The sequence below is a fragment of the Rutidosis leptorrhynchoides genome, chromosome 4, assembly GCF_046630445.1.
Source record: "Rutidosis leptorrhynchoides isolate AG116_Rl617_1_P2 chromosome 4, CSIRO_AGI_Rlap_v1, whole genome shotgun sequence".
Taxonomy (NCBI): domain Eukaryota; kingdom Viridiplantae; phylum Streptophyta; class Magnoliopsida; order Asterales; family Asteraceae; genus Rutidosis; species Rutidosis leptorrhynchoides.
In genome coordinates, this window is record NC_092336.1 from 593,175,636 (window position 1) to 593,203,015 (window position 27,380).

Consider the following 27,380-nt stretch of genomic DNA (forward strand, 5'->3'; position numbering starts at 1 on the left):
GTTAGACATCGTCTAACCGAACTGATTAACAAAAACCACACTAGACATTGAAGAAAAACATTGTCTTCAAGACATGATTACACCAAATACTATCGTTCAATATCTGATTCCGCCAAACACCTTCAGTGAGTTGGCCATTGTTTTTCGGAAAAACCCACAACGTTCTATATGTTCAAGATCTGATTACGCATATCGTTCAATATCTTCAAGCCTTGGTTACCCATATCGTTCAATATCTTCAAGATCTGATTACGCATATCTTGAAAACGAAGAATCCACATCTTGCAATCGTTCCGTCATGTTTCAGTGTGTTGGCGGCGGAGAGTTGGCGGTCGGAGTCGAGGGAAAATGGACTGAATTCGAATACCTGCTCATTCTTGTCTGACTAACATGAAATCTTTTGGTTGAGCCCTAAAAACTGTAGCTGCTATTGTTTCCCTTAAATAAATAGTGAGCTTAATTGATTATTCCGAATATTTACACATTATGTAATTGGTATTTAGTTGGAAGATGGGTGTAGAATTCAGCAACTTTGAAGGCAGATGAAGGTATATAATTTAACATTAAAGTTGATTAATGTTCATAAAACAAAAAACTAAACTTGATTGTACCAGTTGAGAATAATATATAACTGGAATAATATAATGGTGGTTGTTAAATAGGTGGAAAAAAGAATAATATAACTAAAAATGTGGAATTTTGGTTTTTGAATCATAAATTTGAATGTGTTTTTGAAATTATTGGTGATAAAAGGTGTTTTCAAGATGAAGACATTTTTGTAGATGAAGATTATTTTGAAAATGATGAAGGTAATGATAGGATGAGATAAGAATTGACGAAAAAATTTAACTGACGTTAAGCCGAAGGACCAACCACTAACTTTTTCTACATAGTTACTGGATACCTGATATACAGGTTAATGCGTACAATAAAACAATTTAAATAGTTGAATGTATACAATAACAGATTTGAAAATTGGATACATACAATAGAAATTTGGTGAAACTTCAATACATTTTCAAATAATTTTTCCTAGAAAATAAGTAGAAAAAAAGTGAGAAAAGGAAATAAAATTATTTCTGTTCTTTCACAACTATCAAGTTCCTCGACAAAAAAACACTTGCAAATCATTTGTTAAATGTTAGTATAAACTTACTGATCAACGTTGCCACCTTGGTGCAGGTGTGGCGACCATCTAGATTCTAGAAGGAACCTGAACAACACGAGATTTAGCAACAAAACCAGCTTAAATACTAACTATTCAGTTAAGCAAAACCCATTCTTCTGAAAAAAATTAATCCATTTAACAGTTCATGAATCTTAACTTGTAGTACTACGTAGGAATACCTTTCAATCACCAAAGACAAAATCTAATATCTAATCATCTAATAACAATAATAATAACAATATATAAACGAGAGCGTACGATGTTATTTACATCAGGTTATCATATGCAAATGAAGCAGAGTTGATATTATAACTAAACAAGAACAAAGGAAGTTCACACGAAACTAAGTTAACAAATATTTACTAAAAGAACTTGGCGTTTAAAACAGCAAAGCTCTTGGCTCCCTCAACGGTCTTTTGCTTGTTCTCATCCATCATGCATCAGCAATCACATAAAGCAAATTAGCATTACTTAATTTATAGTGAGGTATAGTTCACTGCAACAGAAAAGGCCAGAATTATAAACAAGGCAAGAGGAATTTTATATGATGAAAGTCGGGAAAAAGAGTCTCAATTTACCGCAGGATAACAACTTTGCCGTTCAATTGTTGAATTATGAGTATTCATGACTACCTCACATGATAACTTGGCCTGTTAAAGAATATTGTTATAGCAATATCAGAAACAGATGCATTCAAAATGACAATTCAGAAATAAAGATGAAGCAACAATGCAAGAATCAAGGTTGTACACTTCTACACAACACACATATGAACTAACTTCTACAAAGCGACTTTTGCAGAAGATATGAACATACATATTCATCCATGTTTAAAAGCCACTTTAGTGTGTAGACAAAAAATATAACTGAAAATTATTTGATCATATAACCAGTACACATTTTGGATATGTTTTTTTTTTTTTTTTTTTTTTTAACTAAATGGAGAGGATGAGACTCTACGATGCCAGGAGGCCCAAGACAATCAACCAAAATCATGCTTGTACTCAAAGTACAACTCCATTTCATATTACTTTACTATAGAATGAGCCTATATAGCATGGGCTTTTGAGAGCTTATGGATTTGTTAATATAAATAAGCTCTCATAAAAGTAAAACCTTCGTTTGGATAGTAAAGCTTGATCTTTTGTTTTGGCAAAAGGGAGGTGATCCTCACACACTAGTTTTTGTTCCATACACACCATTTTATGAAGATTATCTATTTTACCGTTGATAACAATTAACAATGTAAACAAAAACGTTACAACTAATGTACCCACAGAACCGCATGCAATTCCAAGAATCAATGCAGCAATTATCTTTACAACACAAATAATTATTTTCTTTCGAAACAACTTGTATCTGTTATTTTTGATTAACTTATTAATTCATCGGAACAAAATGCATACAATCATGAGCTCCGGATGCTTTATTTTCAACTATCAACTTTGCAGTTTATGAAGAATGTTTATTTGATGAACCCAAACCCACAAAATAACCACTTCAATTTCAGATTTTCAACAGATCAATTTGCACAAATAGGTGTGGTTCAATTGGTCGACTGTTGCTAATTCTATTCAGCCTAACCTTCAATCTTTCAGAGCCTGGTTAGTAATTGATCCAAGATTGTATTTTTTTCACTACCATTACTCACCGAATTGACAGAAAAGTTCATTGCTTTAAAGCACGTGAATGTTAATGAATCAATGGCAATATGATTTAATATGGGTCAATATGATTTTATAACCACTGCAGCAACAATCTTGGATACGTTATAAAAAAACTCAAAAGGCCGGATAAGGTTTTATAACTTAAAATTGATAATAAAGCTAAAATCAGAAATCTTTATAAAACTGTATTTGGAACAAAAACTAGTGTGTGAGGATCACCTCCCTTGGCAACAAAATAAGCAACTTGAAGTACAGAAAACGAGTACAAGCCTACAAATTTACAACCTTTGCTACTTTTGCGAAACACTTCCACACAACTAACAACTCCTCCTAAAAGCAACTAAAGAACAGATACCAACGCATAGATCCATATGGCTTAAACACTTTATATTGGTAGAGAACTCATGTTAATACATCATCATATCACATCGTATACTTACTATAAGCAAGAATATTCGTTTATTTATTTCTTAACATCAAAATACCCATAAACCTATCAGCATTAGTCACCAGTCACCACATCATTCAGTTAAGATTACCTCAGGGGTATCAATTTTTCTGTTAGTAGCTACAAGCTAAGACATGCTATGCAATGTAAGGCTATCTTTTATTTACTACATAATCTATAGTTTCACCACTCTCTAGCTGAATTGAGCTAACATCTCCATTCATAAAAGGTGAAAGCTTATGAGTATATAGTGCAACTCCATTCAATAAGATGCAGATTTGATATAATTCTAAAGCTTTAATCAATTTTCTAAAACATACTATATAAAAATATATAATAAATAAAGATCAAGGATTAAGATAGATATGCATACCGAAATCGGAAGATTAAACAACAGAATTCCAAGACTACCACGAATCTCAGAAGTCGTTGTAAACGGAATTGAACCTTTTAACAAATCTTCAATCAAATGAAACGCTTCTGATATAACTTCCGATCCATTAAGCACAAGCGTAGCGTCAATATATGACGTACCAAACGCCTTCACTTTTCCACCATCTGACGTCACAAACCCTAGCTGTTCTCCCCTGTAATCAACCGATACATTGAGAGACTTATAATTGAGCGAATAAACGTCAGGATTTCGAATTTTAATCCGCACACCTAACACGATATCGAGCGATATTTTAGGTGATGCGTTAATTTTAAAGCGGTCGAGACTAAGGTTGACGACTTTAAGGTAAGGATCGGATGGCCAAAGGAAGAAGAGAGCGGCGGCGAGTAGGAGGAGTGTGGTAGCGTAGGAGAGATAGCGACGGCATATGCGACGGTAGCCGGTGGGAGAATAGAATGGTAAAACGACGTAGTATTGGGGAGGTTGTTGAGGTGTAGAAGGAAGGGGATTGTATGGGTAGTTGGTTTGGGGCGGTGGTTCGGATTTTCCGGTCGCCATTTTTACCTTTTTAATGGTTTGTTTGTTTCGTTTTTATAATGAATAAAAATAAATAAATAAATAAATATATATACCTGAAAAATGTTTTGTGGATTTGGCACTTTTGGTCCTTATATTTCTCTAAACATCTCTTTTTGCCTTAATACTAGTAGTATATTCTTTTTGTTTAAAAATCTACCGTACAACAAATTGTACATAGCACAGTTATATCCAAACAAAACAACGCATTTTAAACATAGTTAAGGAGTTATTGTAGTGTACATGTAATTATAACAACATAGTGGGTAGTTTAGTTGTGTTTACTTGGAAGTCTCAAATTGAAGTTTAATCTTCATTAACTACACTTTAAAATTTACCTTAAAGAATGTAGGAGTATGTCTTCAGAAAAGTTGGTTGTTGGTTGCTTGGATCTGCGAGTTTGTATGTCTTCAGAAAAGTTGGCGGAGATGTTCTTGTCTCTTTTGATTTGGCTCTATGTTTAGCACTTGTTGATTGCTGCTTGTCTATCTAGTTCATATTTTTCCTGTAGTCGTGTCTATTCAGGTGGACTCGATGTTGTTGCCGACATGTGTCGACTTAGTTGACCTCGAAAAATTGATGTTTACTGGAGTGTTCTTTCGGGGTCCTTTTTTCCGCTCGAACGGGGATTTGATCTGATTCGACGGACTTGTGTCGGGTACGAGAGGTTATTTTGGTTTGCAGGCCTCGGGTTAGGTGCTGCTGGAGTGCCCGGCGTTCTTTTTACATGTGCGGTTCTTGAGTAGCGACGAATGCAGTGTTAGATACGAGATGGGTTTTATGTATGTTTTAGATTTAGATTTGGTGGTTTGTACGTATGTATTGTATCTTACAATTTCAATGTGCTCGCTCTCTTTCAATTTTCGTCCAATGTGTAAACGTTCAGAGCGAGACCTTTCAATTATTTGTCGTTCGTGTGTACCACCGGATCTTTACGATCTTTATATATATATATATATATATATATATATATATATATATATATATATATATATATATATATATATATATATATATATATTCGCCGAAAAAAAAAGAATGTAGAAGTAATTAAAAACATATTTAGTAAGCATCATGTTTGTTAACAATAATAGTACTTGTAGTTTTACTATCAAACATTTTTTATAAGTTATATTTCTTCTGTCTCAAAATAAAGTTTCATCTTACTATTTTATATTTGTGTCGAAATAATTTATTTATAAAAAGAAACCAACAAATATCATTACACTCTCTAAATTACTAACCTTGTAACAAAAATGACATTTATCAAAAATCGAAATTTTTTTTGAAAGGGGAACATTTTTTTGAGACTGGAAATAGTAGTATTATCTTACTAATTTATAATAATAAGAAATTCGAATTTTTATAGGTGGCATTTTCCTTTTGGATAAAAGGTAGACATGTAGATCAACAAATATCACATTTATCTCAACTGATATTCAAATTCAAAGCGAGTTGTTACGCAATCAATCTACAAACAAAAGAGATCATTACGTGTGAATTGAACTTGGATAATTGAACTTGGAATGCCGTATAAGATAGAACAAAATCATGCGTTGTTTCGTACAGAATCTTGCTAAAAAAATCATAAAATTGCCAAAAAAAAAAAAAAAAAAAAAAAACATTAGATTATTAAGATCGCATAATTCTATGACAATAAATCTACCAAAAGTTTGAAATTTTTTTTTTAGCAATACTTGTCATTTGTCAACCTTGATGGCACCTCAAAATCTAAAATGTCCCATTTTTTAGACGGAATAGTATCAAAAATGAAATCCCAATTTACAAGCAACTTTAGATAACAAAATATTTAGCTCGTATATGCTTCAATAATACACACAAAATTAATTACCTTTGCCAAAACGTATAAGCAAATTATTTTACATTATCATACCTCATGATAAACTTGCATTTCACTATTGTGGCTTGGTCCGAGACTTCAAGCTTCTATACATATGTGAACAAGAACGAGAAAATTCCGACATCGCCCTAAAAACCTCTGGCAAACCCGTCTTTAAATTCATCAATGACTTGTCCCTCACCTGAATACACTGTCTCTGGTACCCTTCTTCCTCCTCCTCTAATTTCTTCTTCAATAACTCAACCGTGATCTGCTGTTCAGCAATCACATCTTTATCATGATCCATCTCGTCACCAACTCGTTTTTGCATATATTTATTGTACCAATCTTCAAACTTTCGTGCTTTTCTTGCTAGTTCCCTTCTCGTTTCTTCACATCTCTCTTTCATTTTCATTTCATCTGTTTGGTACTGATATATGGTGTCCATGACAGCTGCAAAGTTGTTGATAGCGGTTATTGCACCTTCTACCGGAAGCTTCTCGAGAAAATCATGCCATGTCCTTAAAAGGATTTGGATTGGGGGTGTTGGAGGTCGTTGAGGAGACGAGACTTTTTCTCTTAGGTTGTTGTCTATGGGAATAAGGTTGAGTTTAAGCCAATTGTTGAGAAATTTAATGTATTCTTTTTGGTACAACATGAGTTTTTCAAACTGGGAATGCCACATTTGGACATGAACGTGAAGTTGGCGTGTGTTGTTGTAATGGTGTTCACTGGTTTCTTTAGGCGAATGGGAGATATCGAGAGATCTTAATGCCTGCACGATTTTTGATTGGTTGTCGTGCTGATATCTCATGTTTTCCCACATTATGGCCATCCTGTATGCAACCATTATATTGTACTACATGAAAAAAGATTGCAAATATCATATTTATGCTGATTTAAGCAAAATTTAAACCTACCCATCCACGAGCTGAACGAGTTTTGGGTACAATTGTTCATCACGAAGGCGGTTAATTTCTGAAACCGTGGAATCCATAGATTGCATATCAACAATGTATCTTGTGTGCAGGTGACTTACAGTTGCTTTTGTCCTCTCCAAATGATCAGTGCTTGCACCACGGTTCTTAAGTCTATTTAATGAAGCAATCTTCTTTTGATACTCGAATTTCATCAATTCACCTGCCTAATAGATCCACATTACACAACCAACATAAAATATTCATTAATACAGCCTTTTAAGTATGAATTATAATTTGATACCATGCTCATTAGTGTATGACTTTAAATGCAACCAGCAGACAGACATCACATATAACCTATTACTTGACAGATAAGTTGTGTTGCAAATTATCAAGATAACTGCATTTTCAGTTGAGTAATTAATACCTATTCTTCAACTAGATAGTAAAGTAATAATTGGTCCTCAGGAAGCAAAAACTTCTAAGACTGTTCGCACACCAAACTCACTTATGAATGAACACTAATACAAAGAAAAAACCGAATATGTACCATGATCTGAACAACAAAAAAGTACCTTCACTTCATCGTATAGCTTCTTCTCCCATGCAAGCATCTTGTCCAACACGGTAGCATGAGTTTCGTTCTCTTCAGAATCAAAGTCATCCTTCCTATCATCAGCATCTGGTAATCCCCTAAACGACCTATTCCATGTAATGACACGCATGACTCTTGCAGAATGATCTATATGGCCTAAAATCCCAAAATTACAGTCACAAATATCAAACAATGATAAACAATCAGCACTTAATGTCTTGAAAATCAGCGTAAGTCTAGTCCCGCAAAACTCAGAATCAAATTAATACATGCAATACAGTCATAAAAAAGTAGTAACCACTTATATCACAGCTCTTGCATTCACGCATCCTTTTATGTGCAATTTCAAATTGAACATTCAAATCAGCCAACACCGGTTTCAATATTTAGAGACTAATCTTGAAGAACAATATCTAATCTCTACTGCTCTTCACTAAGCTAAAGTTTTTACAAATACAATTGCTTGTTAAGAAGCTAGTTTCAATTTTAACTATCTGATAAATTCAATCGCCCCATTTCATAGGGCTTATTTTGATATCAGCTACCTATTTTGCTCAATTAGAAAAGTCATCCCAGTATGCCAGCATATCGTTAATTTTAACCAAAACACATCTATTGCATTAATTAACTATGCAATAAAATAAACAGCGACAGATCATATCAATATACCTCGGTTATCAGCAAAATTAGAGTGATAATGCAATCTATTAGCTTCAAGCATCTTTGAAACCTCGTTAGCACTTTCTGATGCTTTCAAAAAACAATCATCAAGCTCAGTAAATATCTGCAGCAGGTTGAATCCCTGTGGACCACCCTTCCCAGTTGATCTCCTCCCTTCAGTCGGAACAGGTACCGGAACCCTCACTTTCTTAACAACTTTAGGCGGAGGTGGTTGCGGTTCTTCAACCACTTCCTCCACCACTTCCTCAAATACATTATCACCATTTCCTTCTTCCTCGCCACCATCTAACTCATCATCATCATCATCGTGATTCATTGACCTCCGTTTCTCCACATTATCATCCACAACTTTTCGATTATATCGATCGTTTTCATGCTCAATTTCAGATAAATTCGGTCCAGGCACGTTCTCCATATCCGGAAAAAAGTAGTCCCACGACATTCCGTGCTGTGGCAGAGGAGGCGGTGCAGCACGATTTAAATTATTTTCCGGCTGTCGAGGTGGCACCGGTCGCGGTGGAGAAGGTGGAGGTAAATCCTCCTTTTCAATCTCTCGTTTCGAACTACTCCTCATTCCACCGCCGGAGCTTCTAGAACTACTCCGGTGCTTCAAACTCCGATCATCAATTTCATCATCTTCATCGATATCTTCCATGATCGGATCAGGATGAGAGTGCAATTCCGGTTCGGACATCATGAACTCCGGCATAGTCGCCGCACGTTGAAGCGGCGGTGGAGGTGGCGGAGGTAGGGTTTCATACGGTGGTTGCGGTGGTGCAGGGGGTAAAATTGTAGCTGATGACGCCGCAGCGTCAACAGCCGACGGATGACGGTGGTCACCGATTTCAACTTCACCTTGAGCATAATCACTTAACGCAGCGCCGGTGTTTTTTAACGCGGCGGCGTATGAAAAGTGCGCGGCGGCAAAAGCGTTCCGAGCAGATACTGATTCCTTCATCACTGTTTTCCGTTCCTTGCATCGGTTCACGATTTCTTCATTTTCGATTTTTGATTGTGTACAGCCCATCGATACTGAAATTGAACTGATGTGTAGATACAAAATAGATCGATTGATTGTGTAAATACAAATATTAATATTAATATTAATATTAATATTGTCGATTTTTTTATTTAATTGTAATAAATAAAATATTGAGTGGTCAGTACAGCCCAGGGGAATTGGGAATTACTGAGAAACGAATGTTAGCCAACGCGAACATCCATGACAATTGTCAGAGCTCAGAAACGGCGTCGTTTTAGAGACCGACATACACTGGAAAGTTCCTGTACATTAAAAGGTCAAAATGAGTTTGCTGTGTAATTTTATTTTAGCCACGATAGGTAGTTTTAAATATTGTGATTTCACTGCCACCAACTTATTTACTACTTACAGAGTTACAGTACTTAGTTTTAAAGTTAAGATTATTGATGAATTAATGATGATATGATATATTTAAAGTGGTTTTTAATAAATATCAACGTGTATACTACAAATATTAACGCATAATTTGTAGTATTTTCATTAAAACTTATGTGGATATATCAAATTTTCTAAAATTATTTGAATTAAAGTGCTTTTATTTTTTGTATTTTTGTGTTTGTTGGGTTGGGTTGGATAGATATTACTACTCCGTATAACTCTTATGATTTAACTCACGAGTTAAAAAATGAAATTACGATTCATCATAAATTAACAACTATGTCTATTTGTCCATCACCATTTGCCAATAAAAGGTTTTTTATATTATTGTATAACCTTCATATAATAATTTAATAAATGTATTTTAATTTTTAAAATAATTTCAAGAAACATTTTTTATTACTAATAATTATTATTAAAAGTATAAATACTCAATTTCTCTATTATTATAATTATAATTATATTTGTAATTATAATTATTTTTATTATATTATTATTATTATTATTATTCAAATATGAGTTTTCTTAATTACGAAATTAATTACGTTACATATGTATGAGAAATACATGTCTCAATAAAAGGTTGTAATGTAGACTTTTATGACAAGGAAAATAGTAATTGTGATTAACATTGGAAGAGGGTGGTGGGAGAATAAATGTTTTTTAGTTATTCTGATAAATTTATGTACATTAATATGTTTGTAAAAACAACGTCAAACTTTTTAGTCGGAATCCGTGGTTCCATGGGTCATTAAATTAAATGACTTTGACAATTACATTCACTTAATACCTAAAATATATCATTAAACTGTTTCGTTTAAACAAACTCGTAGTTTTACAGGTCATTTTACTAGTTATTATACTATTAATATATTAATAGGGTAACGATAAATCCACATGTGTTTTTGATACATCTACTTTTTTAATGCATTAGATATTTGTACTGTACAACTATTACTGCATAATTATGAGTGGATCTATCAAATAATCAAGTGGATATATCACATCCCTAATATTTGATATTGTTGATCGAAAGAGTAGGCAATATTTTTATTTTATTTAGAAAGGAATTGGGACATATTTGGCCCCCTCTTATTTCTACTAAGCAAAGTGGCTTTTGCAACGACACTATAAAGATTCGTTGGTTTGCATGTGAGAAGGTGCTTTGCTTGGTGAGGAAAAAGTGTGCCCCAATACAATCAAATGTTATAATCTCTTTATCGCTTTAACCCGTCATGTTGTCGATCTTATGTGACAAGAAAACCAATATCTTGTATACATGACACTTACAAAAGGCATGTATGAACCTTTTTATAAATATATGGAAATGGAATATTCGTTTAGTTAAATTCATGAGATATGTTTTCTATAACTATTGTAAATACGATAGATCAAAAGATGTTATGTTAAAGTTATAAGCTCTTATTACTCGTAGTTTCCCATTCAAGTTCTTACACATGATATTTGATATCGAACTTATACACACATGAAACTTTTGAGACGTTTTTCTTTTGAAAGTAAAAAACTTTTATAAAAGGTTTGCCATCGACACACAATTAAGTATTTAGGGGTATAACGCATAAACCAGATGTTAGCACCAAAAGCATTATCACTGATTACGCATTGAACTAAAAGATCCAGGGTGTTAATAATGTTATTTTTAGTAAGAAGCATTCATTGTTTGATGGAGCAGCAAGAGAACACGCAAACATTCAGTTGTGTGCCATAGCCATGAATGTTTCACACAAATCCTATAAGTCAGCCCGAAAGCTCAGACTCAATTCCCAAAGTCGATTGGCTCGTTAAGTGGTTTCACGTTAACATTGTGAAACGTTAACATTGTGAAACATACGTGTCAAATTTTATAACAACAAGAAGGTCAACAATAAAGTCAACTGCAAGTTAAAGGACTAATTCTGTCATTTCTTGTTGTTTAGGGACTGCAGTGTAACTTATGTAACTGAATTAGTTTTAGACGGTTAACTTCTGTTAGGGCTAGAAATGATAAATTAGGGCTTGTAAGCACAATTCTGGATCAATCAATTTGTTCAATGAAATTTCAATTAATTTATCTCTTGTGTTCATCTTGATCTTGCTAAACTTCTCATGGTATCAGAGCGACCGAGTTTAACTTGATTCGTTTTAATTTGATTTATGGTTGCGTAAATCATTTCAATTTGATTTCGTTCAATTTCTTGCTTCCGCGGAGCTATGGATCCAGCTGTGTTTCAAAATCCTCTGTTTCTTTATCCATCGGACGGTCCAGGTTCATTATCTGTACAAGAGAAGCTTATTGGATCTCAAAATTACAGATCATGGAGACGTTCAATTGAAATCGCATTATCCATGAAGCGTAAGCTTGGATTTGTGACTGGAACTGTTGTTAGATCTGCAGATTATCCTGTGAAAGCTGAACAGTGGGACACCTGCAACAACATGGTGATTAGTTGGATCATGAATTCTGTTAGTGATTCGATTGTCAAGTCTATCATGTTCATTGGGACTGCATCTGAAGTATGGAAGCAATTGGAGAAGATGTTTGCTCTAAGCAATGGATCTAGAAAGTACAAGTTACACAAAGAAGTTTACTCATGTGAGCAAGAAGGATCTGCTGTAAGTGATTTCTACACTAAGATGAAGTGTATTTGGGAAGAGATTGATTCTATGAGTGATCTTCCTAGAATTGCTGATGTGACAACTGAAATTACTGCTTTCATGACAGCTGTTAACCTTCAGAAAGAAGAACAACATCTTTTTCAGTTTCTCAATGGTCTGGATGATCAGTACAGTGCTCTAAGAAGTCAATTGTTAATGCTAAATCCACTACCTAGTGTTGAGGTTGCTTGTTCTGTGCTTCAACAAGAAGAATCTCAAAGGGAAATATTTACATCTGTTGAGTCAACTGCTTTGTATAGTAAGTCAAATACAAAGGATAAATGTGAGCTTTGTGGTAACAAGGGGCACTCTCCAGATAAGTGTTGGGAGAAACTTGGTTATCCTCCATGGCATTACAAGAGTAGGTTGGCTTCTAAACAAGTTAATCAAAGGACTAAGCCTGTAATTGTGAATGCTAATAAAAGGACAGCTACTGCTGCAACTGTTAAAGGAAACAATGTCATCTTTACTTCAGAACAATTTGAACAGCTTTTGAAGTGCTTGCCTCAAATGACTCATACAGATGTGCAGGGCACAGTGGCTGGTTTTGATGATGAATTAGATCATCACTTTGCAGCAGATATAATCACTAAGTCATCTATTGATAGTAAATGGATACTTGATACAGGTGCCACAGATCATATGACACCTAGTAGTGATGAGCTAATTGAGTCCAAGTCATTATTACTAAAACCACATATTAGGTTACCAAATGGTAATACTTCAGTGATTACTCAAATTGGTAAAGTGAAACTAGGAAATCAAATGGAGTTAAATGATGTACTTGTTGTGCCATCATTTAAGTTCAGCCTTCTATTTGTTCCTAAGTTGACTAAAGATAAGCCAGTTGTGGTTATCTTTTATTCAAAATTTTGTGTGATACAGGACTTGAAAACCAAGAAGGTGATAGGACTGGGTGAAAGGCATGAAGATCTCTATTATCTGGTGAATGTTCCACTTCATCAGGTACATCAGAGATTAGTTGACATCATGGCAGCTTCTGTTTCAAATACTTGTTTGTTTTCAATAAAGGATGGATATAGTGTTAATTCTAGTAAGCTTGTAATGTCTTACAGTCTATGGCATCATAGATTAGGACATGTATATGATACACAGCTGAAATACATTCCTTCTGTTTCTTCAAAATTGATTAATGAAAATCAAGTTGTTTGTGTATCTTGTCCAATGGCTAAATTTACTAACTTACCCTATCAACTTAGTGATTCTCATTGTGATGGAATATTTGATATGATTCATATGGATATTTGGGGGCCATATAAAGTACCTACACAAGGAAAATATAGGTATTTTTTGACTATAGTTGATGATTGTAGTAGAGCCACTTGGATTTACTTACTTGTCAACAAAAGTGACTGTTTTGAAAGGTTTAAAATGTTCTTAAAGTTTGTGAGTACACAGTTTAATAAAACTGTTAAGATTGTCATATCTGACAATGCTTTAGAATTCATAAGAGGAAAACTTGGAAGTTATTTGTCAAAAGATTGGATTGTGCAGCAAACATCTTATCCTAATAGGCCTCAACAAAATGGTAGGGTTGAAAGAAAGCATAGGCATATCTTAGATATTGCTAGGGCTATTAGATTTCAGTCAAGTCTTCCATTACAATTTTGGGTGATTGTGTGATGACAGCTGTTTACTTGATCAATAGAATACCTTCATCTGTTTTTCAAAACAAAACTCCCTATGAAATACTTCTCAATAAAGTTCCAACTTATGATCATTTGAGAGTATTTGATTGTCTAGCAATTGCAAGTAATCCTTCAAGAAACATTGACAAATTCAGTGAAAGAGGTGTTCCTTGTGTATTTCTTGGATATCCAGCACATCAAAAAGGATATAAATTGTACAACTTGTTAACTAAAAGTACATTTATATCCAGAGATGTACTTTTTTATGAACATATCTTTCCTTTCTCAAAGTCCACTCAAGATCAAGTACTACATCCTCTGCATATTGATAGGTTTCCTGCTCCTGAAAGACATGTCAACAGTTATGATGATATTCACATCACTGCTCAAGATCAAACTACTACATCTGCTCACACTGTTGTTGATGAACCTTCCACAAGTCAAAGTCAACCAACTTTAAGAAGGTCAACAAGACAGTCAAATCCTTCAGTTTGGCACAAAGATTATATTGTGCAGCAAGGTAATGCTGTTCTCAGTCATGTTCCTATGGCTAATAAAGTTACCTCTTTTTTTCTAGAAGCTACCTTTGAAACATACATGACTGCCTTAATGGAAAATTCAACTCCTAGATCATTTAAAGAGGCTATCTTTGATAAAGAATGGTGTAGTGCTATCAATAATGAGATTCAAGCATTAGAATCTAATGATACATGGGATATCACTGATTTGCCTAAAGACAAGAAAGCTATACCTTGTCACTGGATCTATAAATTCAAGATGAAGGCAGATGATTCCATTGATAGAAAGAAGGCCAGGCTGGTTGTTGATGGTAACAGACAAAGAGAATGAGTTGACTATAATGAAACTTTTGCTCCTGTTACTAAAATGGTTACAGTAAGATCTTTGTTAGCTGTTGCTGCAAAATTCAACTGGAACATTTCTTAAATGGATGTTTCAAATGCTTTTCTCCATGGTGATCTTTTAGAAGAAGTCTATATGAGAATGCCTTTGGGGTATGTGTGATGACCCGGGAATTTCTGACCAAATTTAAACTTAATCTTAGTAAGTTTCCGACATGATAAGCAAAAGTTGTAATGTTAAAGTCTCATAAACTTTGAACTGTGTTCATGCATCCATTTAACCTTTGACGATTCCCGACGATTCACGAACATTTGCTGTAAATAAATATGAATGTGTATATATATATAAATATAAATAATAGTATGCATAATAAATTAAAATATAAAATACAATTTAATCATTTGAATTAAAATGAATATTTAAAGTAATACATAAAATAACTAAGTTACTATTAAAGTGAATATATACATATATATATATATATATATATATATATATATATATATATATATATATATATATATATATATATATATATATATATATATATATATATATATATATATTAAAAATATATAATAAATATTTAATATATATTATTGAATATATTACCAATATGACATAAATAATAATATATAAATATATTAAATTTAATTATTAGTTTAAGTATAATTATTATATATTATTGTAGTTACTTTAATTATTATTAATATTAATGTTAATATATGTAACATCAATATTATTATTTGTGATATATAATACATAGATATAAAATTAGTATAACTCGTTATGTCTACAATATTACTTATAGTAGTATTATATAGTATTATTATCATCATTTTGATAATTACCATTATAAATATCATTATTTATTTTTACTAATATTGGTATGAAATTTATATCAAGTTAACTGAAATTATTTGTAAAATACTTTTATACTTTTAATATTTTTACTAACATCTATTATTATACTTGATATTAATAATATTATTATCATTTTAGTATTATTAATAATAGTAAAGGAATTATTATTATTATAAATATTTACTAAATAATTATATATATTATATGCATAAAATCAAATAACAGAATTTGAAGTCAATCTTTATAGCCTTTATACTGTATGGATTTTTGTTTCTGTCTACCATTTTGTTGAACATCACATTCAGCTCGTATCAAGCAGATCCGATTTACACAGCAAATTCCAAAATCTGTTAGCAATCAACATCCAGCTTTCTTATTTTTATATTTTTCTTTCTTTTATTTGCTGTTTCTGATTGAATGTGTCGATCCAATAATCCAATATATGACAACTGATTCTCTGTACCATTGAGGAACCATTTTCGTTTCCTCCATCCTCTAAACCAACTACAAGTATTTCAAACAGAACCCAATTGTTAAATTAATCCAATTTTTTTTTCTTTCGAAGGCATCTGTTCTTGAACCAAATTTTAAAAAGCTCGATCAAACATTGAATTCCAAAATCTGTTAATGCAATCCTGTTAGGAATTTCCTATTTAATCTATCTGCAAAATCTTACCATCCAAATCGTCAAAACGATGTCGAATTTTCAAGTCAAAGTTCTAGTTCCAAAAGTCAATTATTTTGTTCATCATAAAATTTGAACTCCAGTTGATGTTTTGATTTCAATCGATGATCCCATTAGTTTCTATATATGTATAGCAAACTAATTCGTGTTGTAACATTTGTCTAAAAAGCTTTCAAAATCGAAATCACATTTTTTTTTTAAAGAAAGCCGTCGGCAGTAGCAGTGCAGTTCTCTTTTTTTTCTGTTTTAATTAATTTTAATCCATCTATAATTAGTTCTGTATCAGTATTAAATCCTAAAAATGATTTATAATTTGTTGAGAGAAGGGATTTGATCCCTGGTCGAATTCAGTTTTGAGAAGAAAGAGAGATAAAGGGAAACAGATAGAGTATAGATAAATATAACTCAGGTGCTATATAATTGAGAAAAACAGAATGGATCAGTTGGTTGGGAGGATGTGTTGGTTTTCGAGAGGTCTCGGGTTCAATCCCTTCTTGGTGCAATTCTTTTTTAAATGGGCTTTCTAAGGTAGTTACATTGTTAATTCTATTATTATTATTAGTAATTTTATTATTATTGTTATCATTATTATTATTATTGTCAATCTGATTATTATTAATGATATTATTATTAGAATCATGAATATTAGTATTGTTATCATTATTATTATTATTGCTATTAAAAGTATTATAATTATTATTATCATGTTTAGATTTGTAAGCGTTGGGAACATTATTAATAATATTATTACTACTAATATAAGTATTATGATAAAAAAAATTTCACTTATTATGATTATAAATACAAGTATGAACATTATTATTATTATCACTAACAGATGTGTTATTATTATTTTTATGATTAGGATCATTATTACTATCATTATTATGAAGATAATACAAGTTATTATTATTTTCATTAATATTAAGTATTAGTAACACTCTTATAACTATTAGTATTATTATTGACAATATCAATATTATTATTATTAATATTATTATCATTTGTAACAAAGTTATGATTATTAGTAAATCGTTAATATCAGAACTAATATTTTTAAACAAATAAATATTTGGTACATAAAATATATTTATTATATATACTTTACTTATATTAAAACTTCACATAACTATATAAATAAAATTTACTAAAATAATTTATATAAACACTTACAAACAACAAATTTTCGATTTTAAATATAATATTAAACAAGTATATATATGAATATATTAATATAACTATAAAAATATTAACCATTTGAATGAACATACAAATTAAAAAAAAAATGTATGTTATTAATTTAAAAATAATGTAATTAATAAATTTATATGTATATTCATTCGAATATGATTATGTGTATTAATAAATATACAATTGATATAGGTTCGTGAATCCGAGGCCAACCCTGCATTGTTCAGTTGTTCAATATAGTCGTATGTATTTTTACTACAAAATACATTAAGTGAGTTTCATTATTCCCTTTTTAAATGCTTTTGCAATATATATTTTTGGGACTGAGAATACATGCGCAAATTTTATAATTGTTTTACGAAATAGACACAAGTAATCGAAATTACATTCTATGGTTGGATTATCTAATCGAATATGCCCTTTTATTAAGTCTGGTAATCTAAGAATTAGGGAACAGACACTCTAATTGACGCGAACACTAAAGATAGATCTATCGGGCCCAACAAGCCCCATCCAAAGTACCGGATGCTTTAGTACTTCGAAATTTATATCATGTCCGAAGGAGAATCCCGGAATGATGGGGATATTCTTATATGCATATTGTGAATGTCGGTTACCAGGTGTTCAATCCATATGAATGATATTTTTGTCTCTATGCAGGGGACGTATGTTTATGAGAAATGGAAATATGAAATCTTGTGGTCTATTAAAATTATGAAATGATTATTTATGTTAAACTAATGAACTCACCAACCTTTTGGTTGACACTTTAAAGCATGTTTATTCTCAGGTATGAAAGAAATCTTCCGCTGTGCATTAGCTCATATTAGAGACATTACTTGGAGTCATTCATGACATATTTCAAAAGACGTTGCATTCGAGTCGTTGAGTTCATCAAGATTATTATTAAGTCAATTATAGTTAGATGTATTATGAAATGGTATGCATGTCGTTAACTTTCGATGAAATGAAATATTGTCTTTTCAAAAACGAATGCAATGTTTGTAAAATGTATCATATAGAGGTCAAGTACCTCGCGATGTAATCAACTGTTGTGAATCGTTTATAATCGATATGGACTTCGTCCGGATGGATTAGGACGGGTCATGACAGTTGGTATCAGAGCGGTGGTCTTAGCGAACCATGTCTGCATTAGTGTATCTAACTGATAAGTCGTTAGGATGCATTAGTGAGTCTGGACTTCGACCGTGTCTGCATGTCAAAAGTTTTGCTTATCATTTTGTGTCAAAAATTACCTGCTTATCATTCTTAGTCTAGACACATTTTACTGCATTGACTGCATGAATAGTGTATAGACAAAATTCATATCTTAGCGTATCTGCTACTTCATATCTTAGCGTATCTGTTACTGTAACTTTGCCTAATAGCTTTCGTAGATTCCTCCGTAACTTATGGGATTCTAGTATTATATATGCATATGTAAATTATGTATTGCAGGGTACTAATCTACATCCTATAATCTATTTCTTATCGAAAATCCTTCATTTGATCATACGAGATGAATCCCTCAACTAGTTCGACAGCTATTCCGACAGCTATTCCGACATAGATGTTCACCTAAGCTCCGAAAACAGCGTCATCGACATGAATCAACCAATCAGCCATTATCAATTCATCTGATGGGTTTGTAGTCGACTTAATTAATGGAAACGCGCAGAAGGCAATCCCTTCCACCAACCGAATTCACCTATTGACAATGAACCTGAAGCGTTTACCAGCGAATCTGTTCGAGACACCATTTTCAGTCTCATTTCCAGGGTAACTCGATAAGATCATATTCTATCCACAATTCTGAACCTTATTCATCCGCTCGTTCCGACCAACAATCATCCTGGAGTAATAAGTCAACGAACTTCGCGCTCGAATAATTAATTCGGAGAATATGGTGCAAAATGTACCAGCTTCAGCAACATCACCGGCACCAATAGTATCATCAATAACAGCACCAGTACCATCAACAATCCATGCTTCAATATCATCATCTGTACTTTGAGTATGATCTTCGTTCTACGTATCGTTCTACCTCATTTATCTTCGTTCAACATGGCGAATATGTAATCTCTAAAGTTTTAGAGATTATTTATTCTAATTCCAACCGAAAAGCAAATGAGTTTAATATCATATTAACTCATCAAATTCATGAATACATCTGAAGAAAATATATATGTATATATATTTTCATAAAGATTGTAATTAAAAATTCTTTCGTACAAAGTGTTAATTGTGAAAATATTTTAACGGGTAGGTAATACCCGAGAAATATTTAGATTTCACATTAAAAAGATATACTGTACATTCTTCGAATCTGATTCAACAATCATTTACTATCCTATTTACATCTACCGATATACGAATCCGTTCACCACAGAATAACCATTTTCATTCAAATACAATTTCATATTTGGATTTTGACTTACCAGAATCCAACAAGTGGCATAATGAAGAAATAATGAACACAATAAAAATTGATTAGAAACAGACTAATTAACAATATGAAATTTTGTTAAGAAACCACGCTAACAAGATCGTAGCTAACTGTTCCTAGCTAACTGATTATATTTTATTTATAGCAGTTTATTTATCGCAATTTAATTATCGCAATTTACATTCTCGCAATTTTATTTATCGTTATTTAATTTCTGTTATTTATTTTACGCACTTTAAATATCGGGACACGTATACAAGGTTTTGACATATCATATCAATGCATCTATATATATTATTTGGAACCACCATAGACACTCTATATGCAGTAATGATCGAGTTCTCTATACAGGGTTGAGGTGGATTCTATAATAATATATATACTTTGAGTTGTGATCGAGTCTGAGACGTATACGGGTCACGACACGTATTAATTCGAATATTATATATTAAACTATATATGAATTATTGGATTGTCAACTGTGGACTATCGACTGTGGACTAATAACATTGAACAATTAAAATGAATTAAAATATTGATTATAACATATGAAACTAAATAATTCTTCAAGTTGCCACTTGATTTCCTCTTAAACATCATTTGTATCTTCACAATTACATTATGCGTTCAAACCTTTCATGATTCTTGAAAACACCTCAATCGAGAGGATGAACCAACCGCACTTCATTTATGGGAGAAAAGATTGATGCATATAGTTATGCACCTGAAAACACTCGGAACCTGAGTAAACGTTTAACACGTAGCTGTGCTAATTCCTTGAGCGTTATTATTACCGAAAATAACTTTGCATCTACTATTCGAGATAGCCAGTTTTGTCACAGCTCCAGCAAGTCAACTTCGACTTTTCATTCGAAGTAGTCTTATTATAATCCTGATATATACGATTACCCTTTTGATACCGGAGAATTCTTTTATATTCCACCATATTACCAGCAGACGTACGAACAACCTCGATGCTTCTTGGCTTAAATCTCTCTGATAAATCATTATATTTATTCATTAAAACCCTATCATATACTCATCCGCATCTTGTAACGAGAACTGTCATACCAATTACGGGGAATCAGCAATTAGTACTTTGAAAACTCACATCATAGCTACATCAACAGTTATATGTATGATATTTATCTCTTAGAATTATGATCTTTCATTCTGAAATTCTGAAAAGCACTCAGTCACAAATCAATACTCTGAATGTTGAAAAAGATGAATGAAGCAGTAAAAACCATAGACAACCGTAAACGACCTTAATCATCGGGAGTTTGATGATAAAGAATAATATGTTGGAAAAGCTCAGAAACGTTGGAACTGGAAAACGGATAGAGTTAACCACGAAGGAGACCAAGGACAAATACAAGGACCATAACATATTCAAAGAATCCAGGTAATTTTGGATCCGATGAAACCTTCAACGAATATCTTACTTCGAAGTCATGTTAAAATCTTGAGGAAAATCTTTCTCCATCAACCATCGAACTTAGAAATTCCAAAATATCATTATCAATATCTTCGATATTTCTGAGGATATTTTCATAAATATTCTCGTCTGAAATTATATACCTTCTCGTGCTTCTCGTGTATCATTATATTGGAAACATTCAATAGAAAATTTAGTACCGAAAAGCAGATTATGCGAAACTAAGAAAGAAACCGTGGACAAATCACAAAGAATAAGTTTGACTTCAAAGAATCTAAATGATTCAATGTTTGTTGAAGTCTTTAGCGAATATTTTGCTCATTACTCTAAACCCTTGCGGACAATAGTCTCCATCATCCTCTGATCTTAGATATTCAAAGATATTATCGTATCTTTCATTATAAATATTCTCGATATTTCTGAATATATTTTTGTAACTAATACTATCTGAAATCATCTATCTCTTCGTGCTATCAGTGTTACATCATATAGAAACTGTTAGTTTCTATATTCTGTAAATTTTCGAACTTAAAATATGAATGTTATTGAAGTAATGTTGGGAACTGACGCATGAGTTAGTATAATATAATGACACTTGATCAACGTGATTATATTACAGTAAGTCATGCTGAGTTCTAATGGGACATGATGGTTCACAGTAGATCATACCACCATCATGTGACATGTTACATAACTCTTTTATTCTAATTAACTTCTGAACATATCAAGAAAGTGTAGTGACCCAAACTTTTCCATGTTTATATATATATTAATTGAGATTGATATTTACATGATTAAATGTTTCCAACATGTTAAGCAATCAAACTTGTTAAGACTTGATTAATTGAAATATGTTTCATATAGACAATTGACCACCCAAGTTGACCGGTGAATCACGAACGTTAAAACTTGTAAAAACTATATGATGACATATATATGGATATATATATAGTTAACATGATACTATGATAAGTAAACATATCATTAAGTATATTAACAATGAACTACATATGTAAAAATAAGACTACTAACTTAATGATTTTTAAACGAGACATATATGTAACGATTATCGTTGTAAAGACATTTAATGTATATATATCATATTAAGAGATATTCATACATGATAATATCATGATAATATAATAATTTAAAATCTCATTTGATATTATAAACATTGGGTTAACAACATTTAACAAGATCGTTAACCTAAAGGTTTCAAAACAACACTTACATGTAACGACTAACGATGACTTAACGACTCAGTTAAAATGTATATACATGTAGTGTTTTAATATGTATTTATACACTTTTGAAAGACTTCAATACACTTATCAAAATACTTCTACTTAACAAAAATGCTTACAATTACATCCTCGTTCAGTTTCATCAACAATTCTACTCGTATGCACCCGTATTCGTACTCGTACAATACACAGCTTTTAGATGTATGTACTATTGGTATATACACTCCAATGATCAGCTCTTAGCAGCCTATGTGAGTCACCTAACACATGTGGGAACCATCATTTGGCAACTAGCATGAAATATCTCATAAAATTACAAAAATATGAGTAATCATTCATGACTTATTTACATGAAAACAAAATTACATATCCTTTATATCTAATCCATACACCAACGACCAAAAACACCTACAAACACTTTCATTCTTCAATTTTCTTCATCTAATTGATCTCTCTCAAGTTCTATCTTCAAGTTCTAAGTGTTCTTCATATATTCTACAAGTTCTAGTTACATAAAATCAAGAATACTTTCAAGTTTGCTAGCTCACTTCCAATCTTGTAAGGTGATCATCCAACCTCAAGAAATCTTTGTTTCTTACAGTAGGTTATCATTCTAATACAAGGTAATAATCATATTCAAACTTTGGTTCAATTTCTATAACTATAACAATCTTATTTCAAGTGATGATCTTACTTGAACTTGTTTTCGTGTCATGATTCTGCTTCAAGAACTTCGAGCCATCCAAGGATCCGTTGAAGCTAGATCCATTTTTCTCTTTTCCAGTAGGTTTATCCAAGGAACTTAAGGTAGTAATGATGTTCATAACATCATTCGATTCATATATATAAAGCTATCTTATTCGAAGGTTTAAACTTGTAATCACTAGAACATAGTTTAGTTAATTCTAAACTTGTTCGCAAACAAAAGTTAATCCTTCTAACTTGACTTTTAAAATCAACTAAACACATGTTCTATATCTATATGATATGCTAACTTAATGATTTAAAACCTGGAAACACGAAAAACACCGTAAAACCGGATTTACGCCGTCGTAGTAACACCGCGGGCTGTTTTGGGTTAGTTAATTAAAAACTATGATAAACTTTGATTTAAAAGTTGTTATTCTGAGAAAATGATTTTTATTATGAACATGAAACTATATCCAAAAATTATGGTTAAACTCAAAGTGGAAGTATGTTTTCTAAAATGGTCATCTAGACGTCGTTCTTTCGACTGAAATGACTACCTTTAAAAAAACGACTTGTAACTTATTTTTCTGACTATAAACCTATACTTTTCTGTTTAGATTCATAAAATAGAGTTCAATATGAAACCATAGCAATTTGATTCACTCAAAACGGATTTAAAATGAAGAAGTTATGGGTAAAACAAGATTGGATAATTTTTCTCATTTTAGCTACGTGAAAATTGGTAACAAATCTATTCCAACCATAACTTAATCAACTTGTATTGTATATTATGTAATCTTGAGATACCATAGACACGTATACAATGTTTCGACCTATCATGTCGACACATCTATATATATTTCGGAACAACCATAGACACTCTATATGTGAATGTTGGAGTTAGCTATACAGGGTTGAGGTTGATTCCAAAATATATATATAGTTTGAGTTGTGATCAATACTGAGATACGTATACACTGGGTCATGGATTGATTCAAGATAATATTTATCGATTTATTTCTGTACATCTAACTGTGGACAACTAGTTGTAGGTTACTAACGAGGACAGCTGACTTAATAAACTTAAAACATCAAAATATATTAAAAGTGTTGTAAATATATTTTGAACATACTTTGATATATATGTATATATTGTTATAGGTTCGTGAATCAACCAGTGGCCAAGTCTTACTTCCCGACGAAGTAAAAATCTGTGAAAGTGAGTTATAGTCCCACTTTTAAAATCTAATATTTTGGGATGAGAATACATGCAGGTTTTATAAATGATTTACAAAATAGACACAAGTACGTGAAACTACATTCTATGGTTGAATTATCGAAATCGAATATGCCCCTTTTTATTAAGTCTGGTAATCTAAGAATTAGGGAACAGACACCCTAATTGACGCGAATCCTAAAGATAGATCTATTGGGCCTAACAAACCCCATCCAAAGTACCGGATGCTTTAGTACTTTGAAATTTATATCATATCTGAAGGGTGTCCCGGAATGATGGGGATATTCTTATATATGCATCTTGTTAATGTCGGTTACCAGGTGTTCACCATATGAATGATTTTTATCTCTATGTATGGGATGTGTATTGAAATATGAAATCTTGTGGTCTATTATTATGATTTGATATATATAGGTTAAACCTATAACTCACCAACATTTTTGTCGACGTTTTAAGCATGTTTATTCTCAGGTGATTATTAAGAGCTTCCGCTGTCGCATACTTAAATAAGGACGAGATTTGGAGTCCATGCTTGTATGATATTGTGTAAAAACTGCATTCAAGAAACTTATTTTGTTGTAACATATTTGTATTGTAAACCATTATGTAATGGTCGTGTGTAAACAGGATATTTTAGATTATCATTATTTGATAATCTACGTAAAGCTTTTTAAACATTTATTGATGAAATAAAGGTTATGGTTTGTTTTAAAATGAATGCAGTCTTTGAAAAACGTCTCATATAGAGGTCAAAACCTCGCAACGAAATCAATTAATATGGAACGTTTTTAATCAATAAGAACGGGACATTTCAGAAAGTATATTCTTGATAGCTCTATTCTCAATGATTCTGGTTATTTGACGAATCAAATCGTGCTATTACGTTATCTCTTGATTATAACATTAAATTCATTCGAAACTCCATACTTACAAATTCTAGACCATTACTCGTTTTACTAGAGATCGAGAGGAGATTAAAAAGACGAAGAGCTCCAAAACATAAAGGAAGATATAAAACTCGACAACAACATTGAAATTACAATAACTAAAAATTAAAACATCACGACAATTGAAAATTTAAAAGATTACATTCAAATTACTCGTCGTCGTCAATTGTCATCTGCAAAGTAGCGTTCACCAGTCATTTCACCATCCGTGAGGTACTCTGGAGACATAGGTATTTCTCTTGATAACCCAACGTCTCTTCAGCTGATTCATCGATGTAACGATAACCCAACGTCTCTTCATCTTCAAGAACCGCATACAAAGAAATGCGTTTACCGCGATCTTCAATAGTATCTTTTATAAAGTACCATTGATCATCGGTACACAGAAAACTTGCCCTACAATCCGCATCATAATCGTCTTTATAAAAGAACACATACGTGAATTCACACGGAACTTTTTCCTTCAGAAAGGATAGCAAGTCTTGTAAACCAACATCACGAATGTCGATATTTTCAAATGAAATACTGTCGCCCCACTTATATTCCTTCATTTGATTATTAAAATCACCTCCGTAATGAACATTGAATGAAACAATCATTGGGGGAAGTGTTAACATTTTTTTTTTCGGTTTGGGAGTGTTTGATTTTGATTTTGAGAAAGGTGGAAATATAAAAGAAATATATGTTTGAGTGTATAAAATGAAGTATATGGTTAGTGTTTTTATAGTGTAAAAGTGACCGTTGGGATAGCCGTTGGAATTTTTTATTTTATTTTACTAACGGCTAAAAATTTGGGCAAGTTTTTGGGCGAAGGTGGACGATGCCCGTTGGGACCTCTCTCATGATAGTTTCATTCGTGCTCTTCGAATAATCGAATTATTTTATCTGTATTATTCTGTAATGATGAAAACTCTATTTATCAGCTCATATTCGTCAGGAAAACATATTTATTGTTAGCCATGACGACCTCACTCAAATTTCGGGACGAAATTTCTTTAACGGGTAGGTACTGTGATGACCCGGGAATTTCCGACCAAATTTAAACTTAATCTTAGTAAGTTTCCGACATGATAAGCAAAAGTTGTAATGTTAAAGTCTCATAAACTTTGAACTGTGTTCATGCATCCATTTAACCTTTGACGATTTCCGACGATTCACGAACATTTGCTGTAAATAAATATGAATGTGTATATATATATAAATATAAATAATAGTATGCATAATAAATTAAAATATAAAATACAATTTAATCATTTGAATTAAAATGAATATTTAAAGTAATACATAAAATAACTAAGTTACTATTAAAGTGAATATATACATATATATATATATATATATATATATATATATATATATATTAAAAATATATAATAAATATTTAATATATATTATTGAATATATTACCAATATGACATAAATAATAATATATAAATATATTAAATTTAATTATTAGTTTAAGTATAATTATTATATATTATTGTAGTTACTTTAATTATTATTAATATTAATGTTAATATATGTAATATCAATATTATTATTTGTGATATATAATACATAGATATAAAATTAGTATAACTCGTTATGTCTACAATATTACTTATAGTAGTATTATATAGTATTATTATCATCATTTTGATAATTACCATTATAAATATCATTATTTATTTTTACTAATATTGGTATGAAATTTATATCAAGTTAACTGAAATTATTTGTAAAATACTTTTATACTTTTAATATTTTTACTAACATCTATTATTA

At 31.7% G+C, this 27,380-nt stretch overlaps 2 protein-coding genes across 2 annotated transcripts; both read right to left on the minus strand.

The window, feature by feature from the left end:
- Nucleotides 1-1,386: 1,386 nt before the first annotated feature.
- On the minus strand, nt 1,387-4,257 carry LOC139845614 (uncharacterized). The gene is made up of 3 exons (XM_071835874.1): nt 3,657-4,257; nt 1,747-1,818; nt 1,387-1,664 (listed from the first exon to the last, which is right to left on the minus strand). Exons 1-3 carry the CDS (start codon nt 4,233-4,235, stop codon nt 1,662-1,664), a joined length of 654 nt encoding a protein of 217 aa, XP_071691975.1. The 5' UTR covers nt 4,236-4,257; the 3' UTR covers nt 1,387-1,661.
- Nucleotides 4,258-6,120: 1,863 nt separating this feature from the next.
- Nucleotides 6,121-9,388, minus strand: LOC139845615 (protein ALTERED PHOSPHATE STARVATION RESPONSE 1-like). The gene is made up of 4 exons (XM_071835875.1): nt 8,278-9,388; nt 7,589-7,764; nt 7,014-7,237; nt 6,121-6,929 (listed from the first exon to the last, which is right to left on the minus strand). The coding sequence occupies exons 1-4, from the start codon at nt 9,314-9,316 to the stop codon at nt 6,170-6,172; spliced, it is 2,199 nt and encodes a 732-aa protein (XP_071691976.1). The 5' UTR covers nt 9,317-9,388; the 3' UTR covers nt 6,121-6,169.
- Between the last annotated feature and the right edge of the window lie 17,992 nt (nt 9,389-27,380).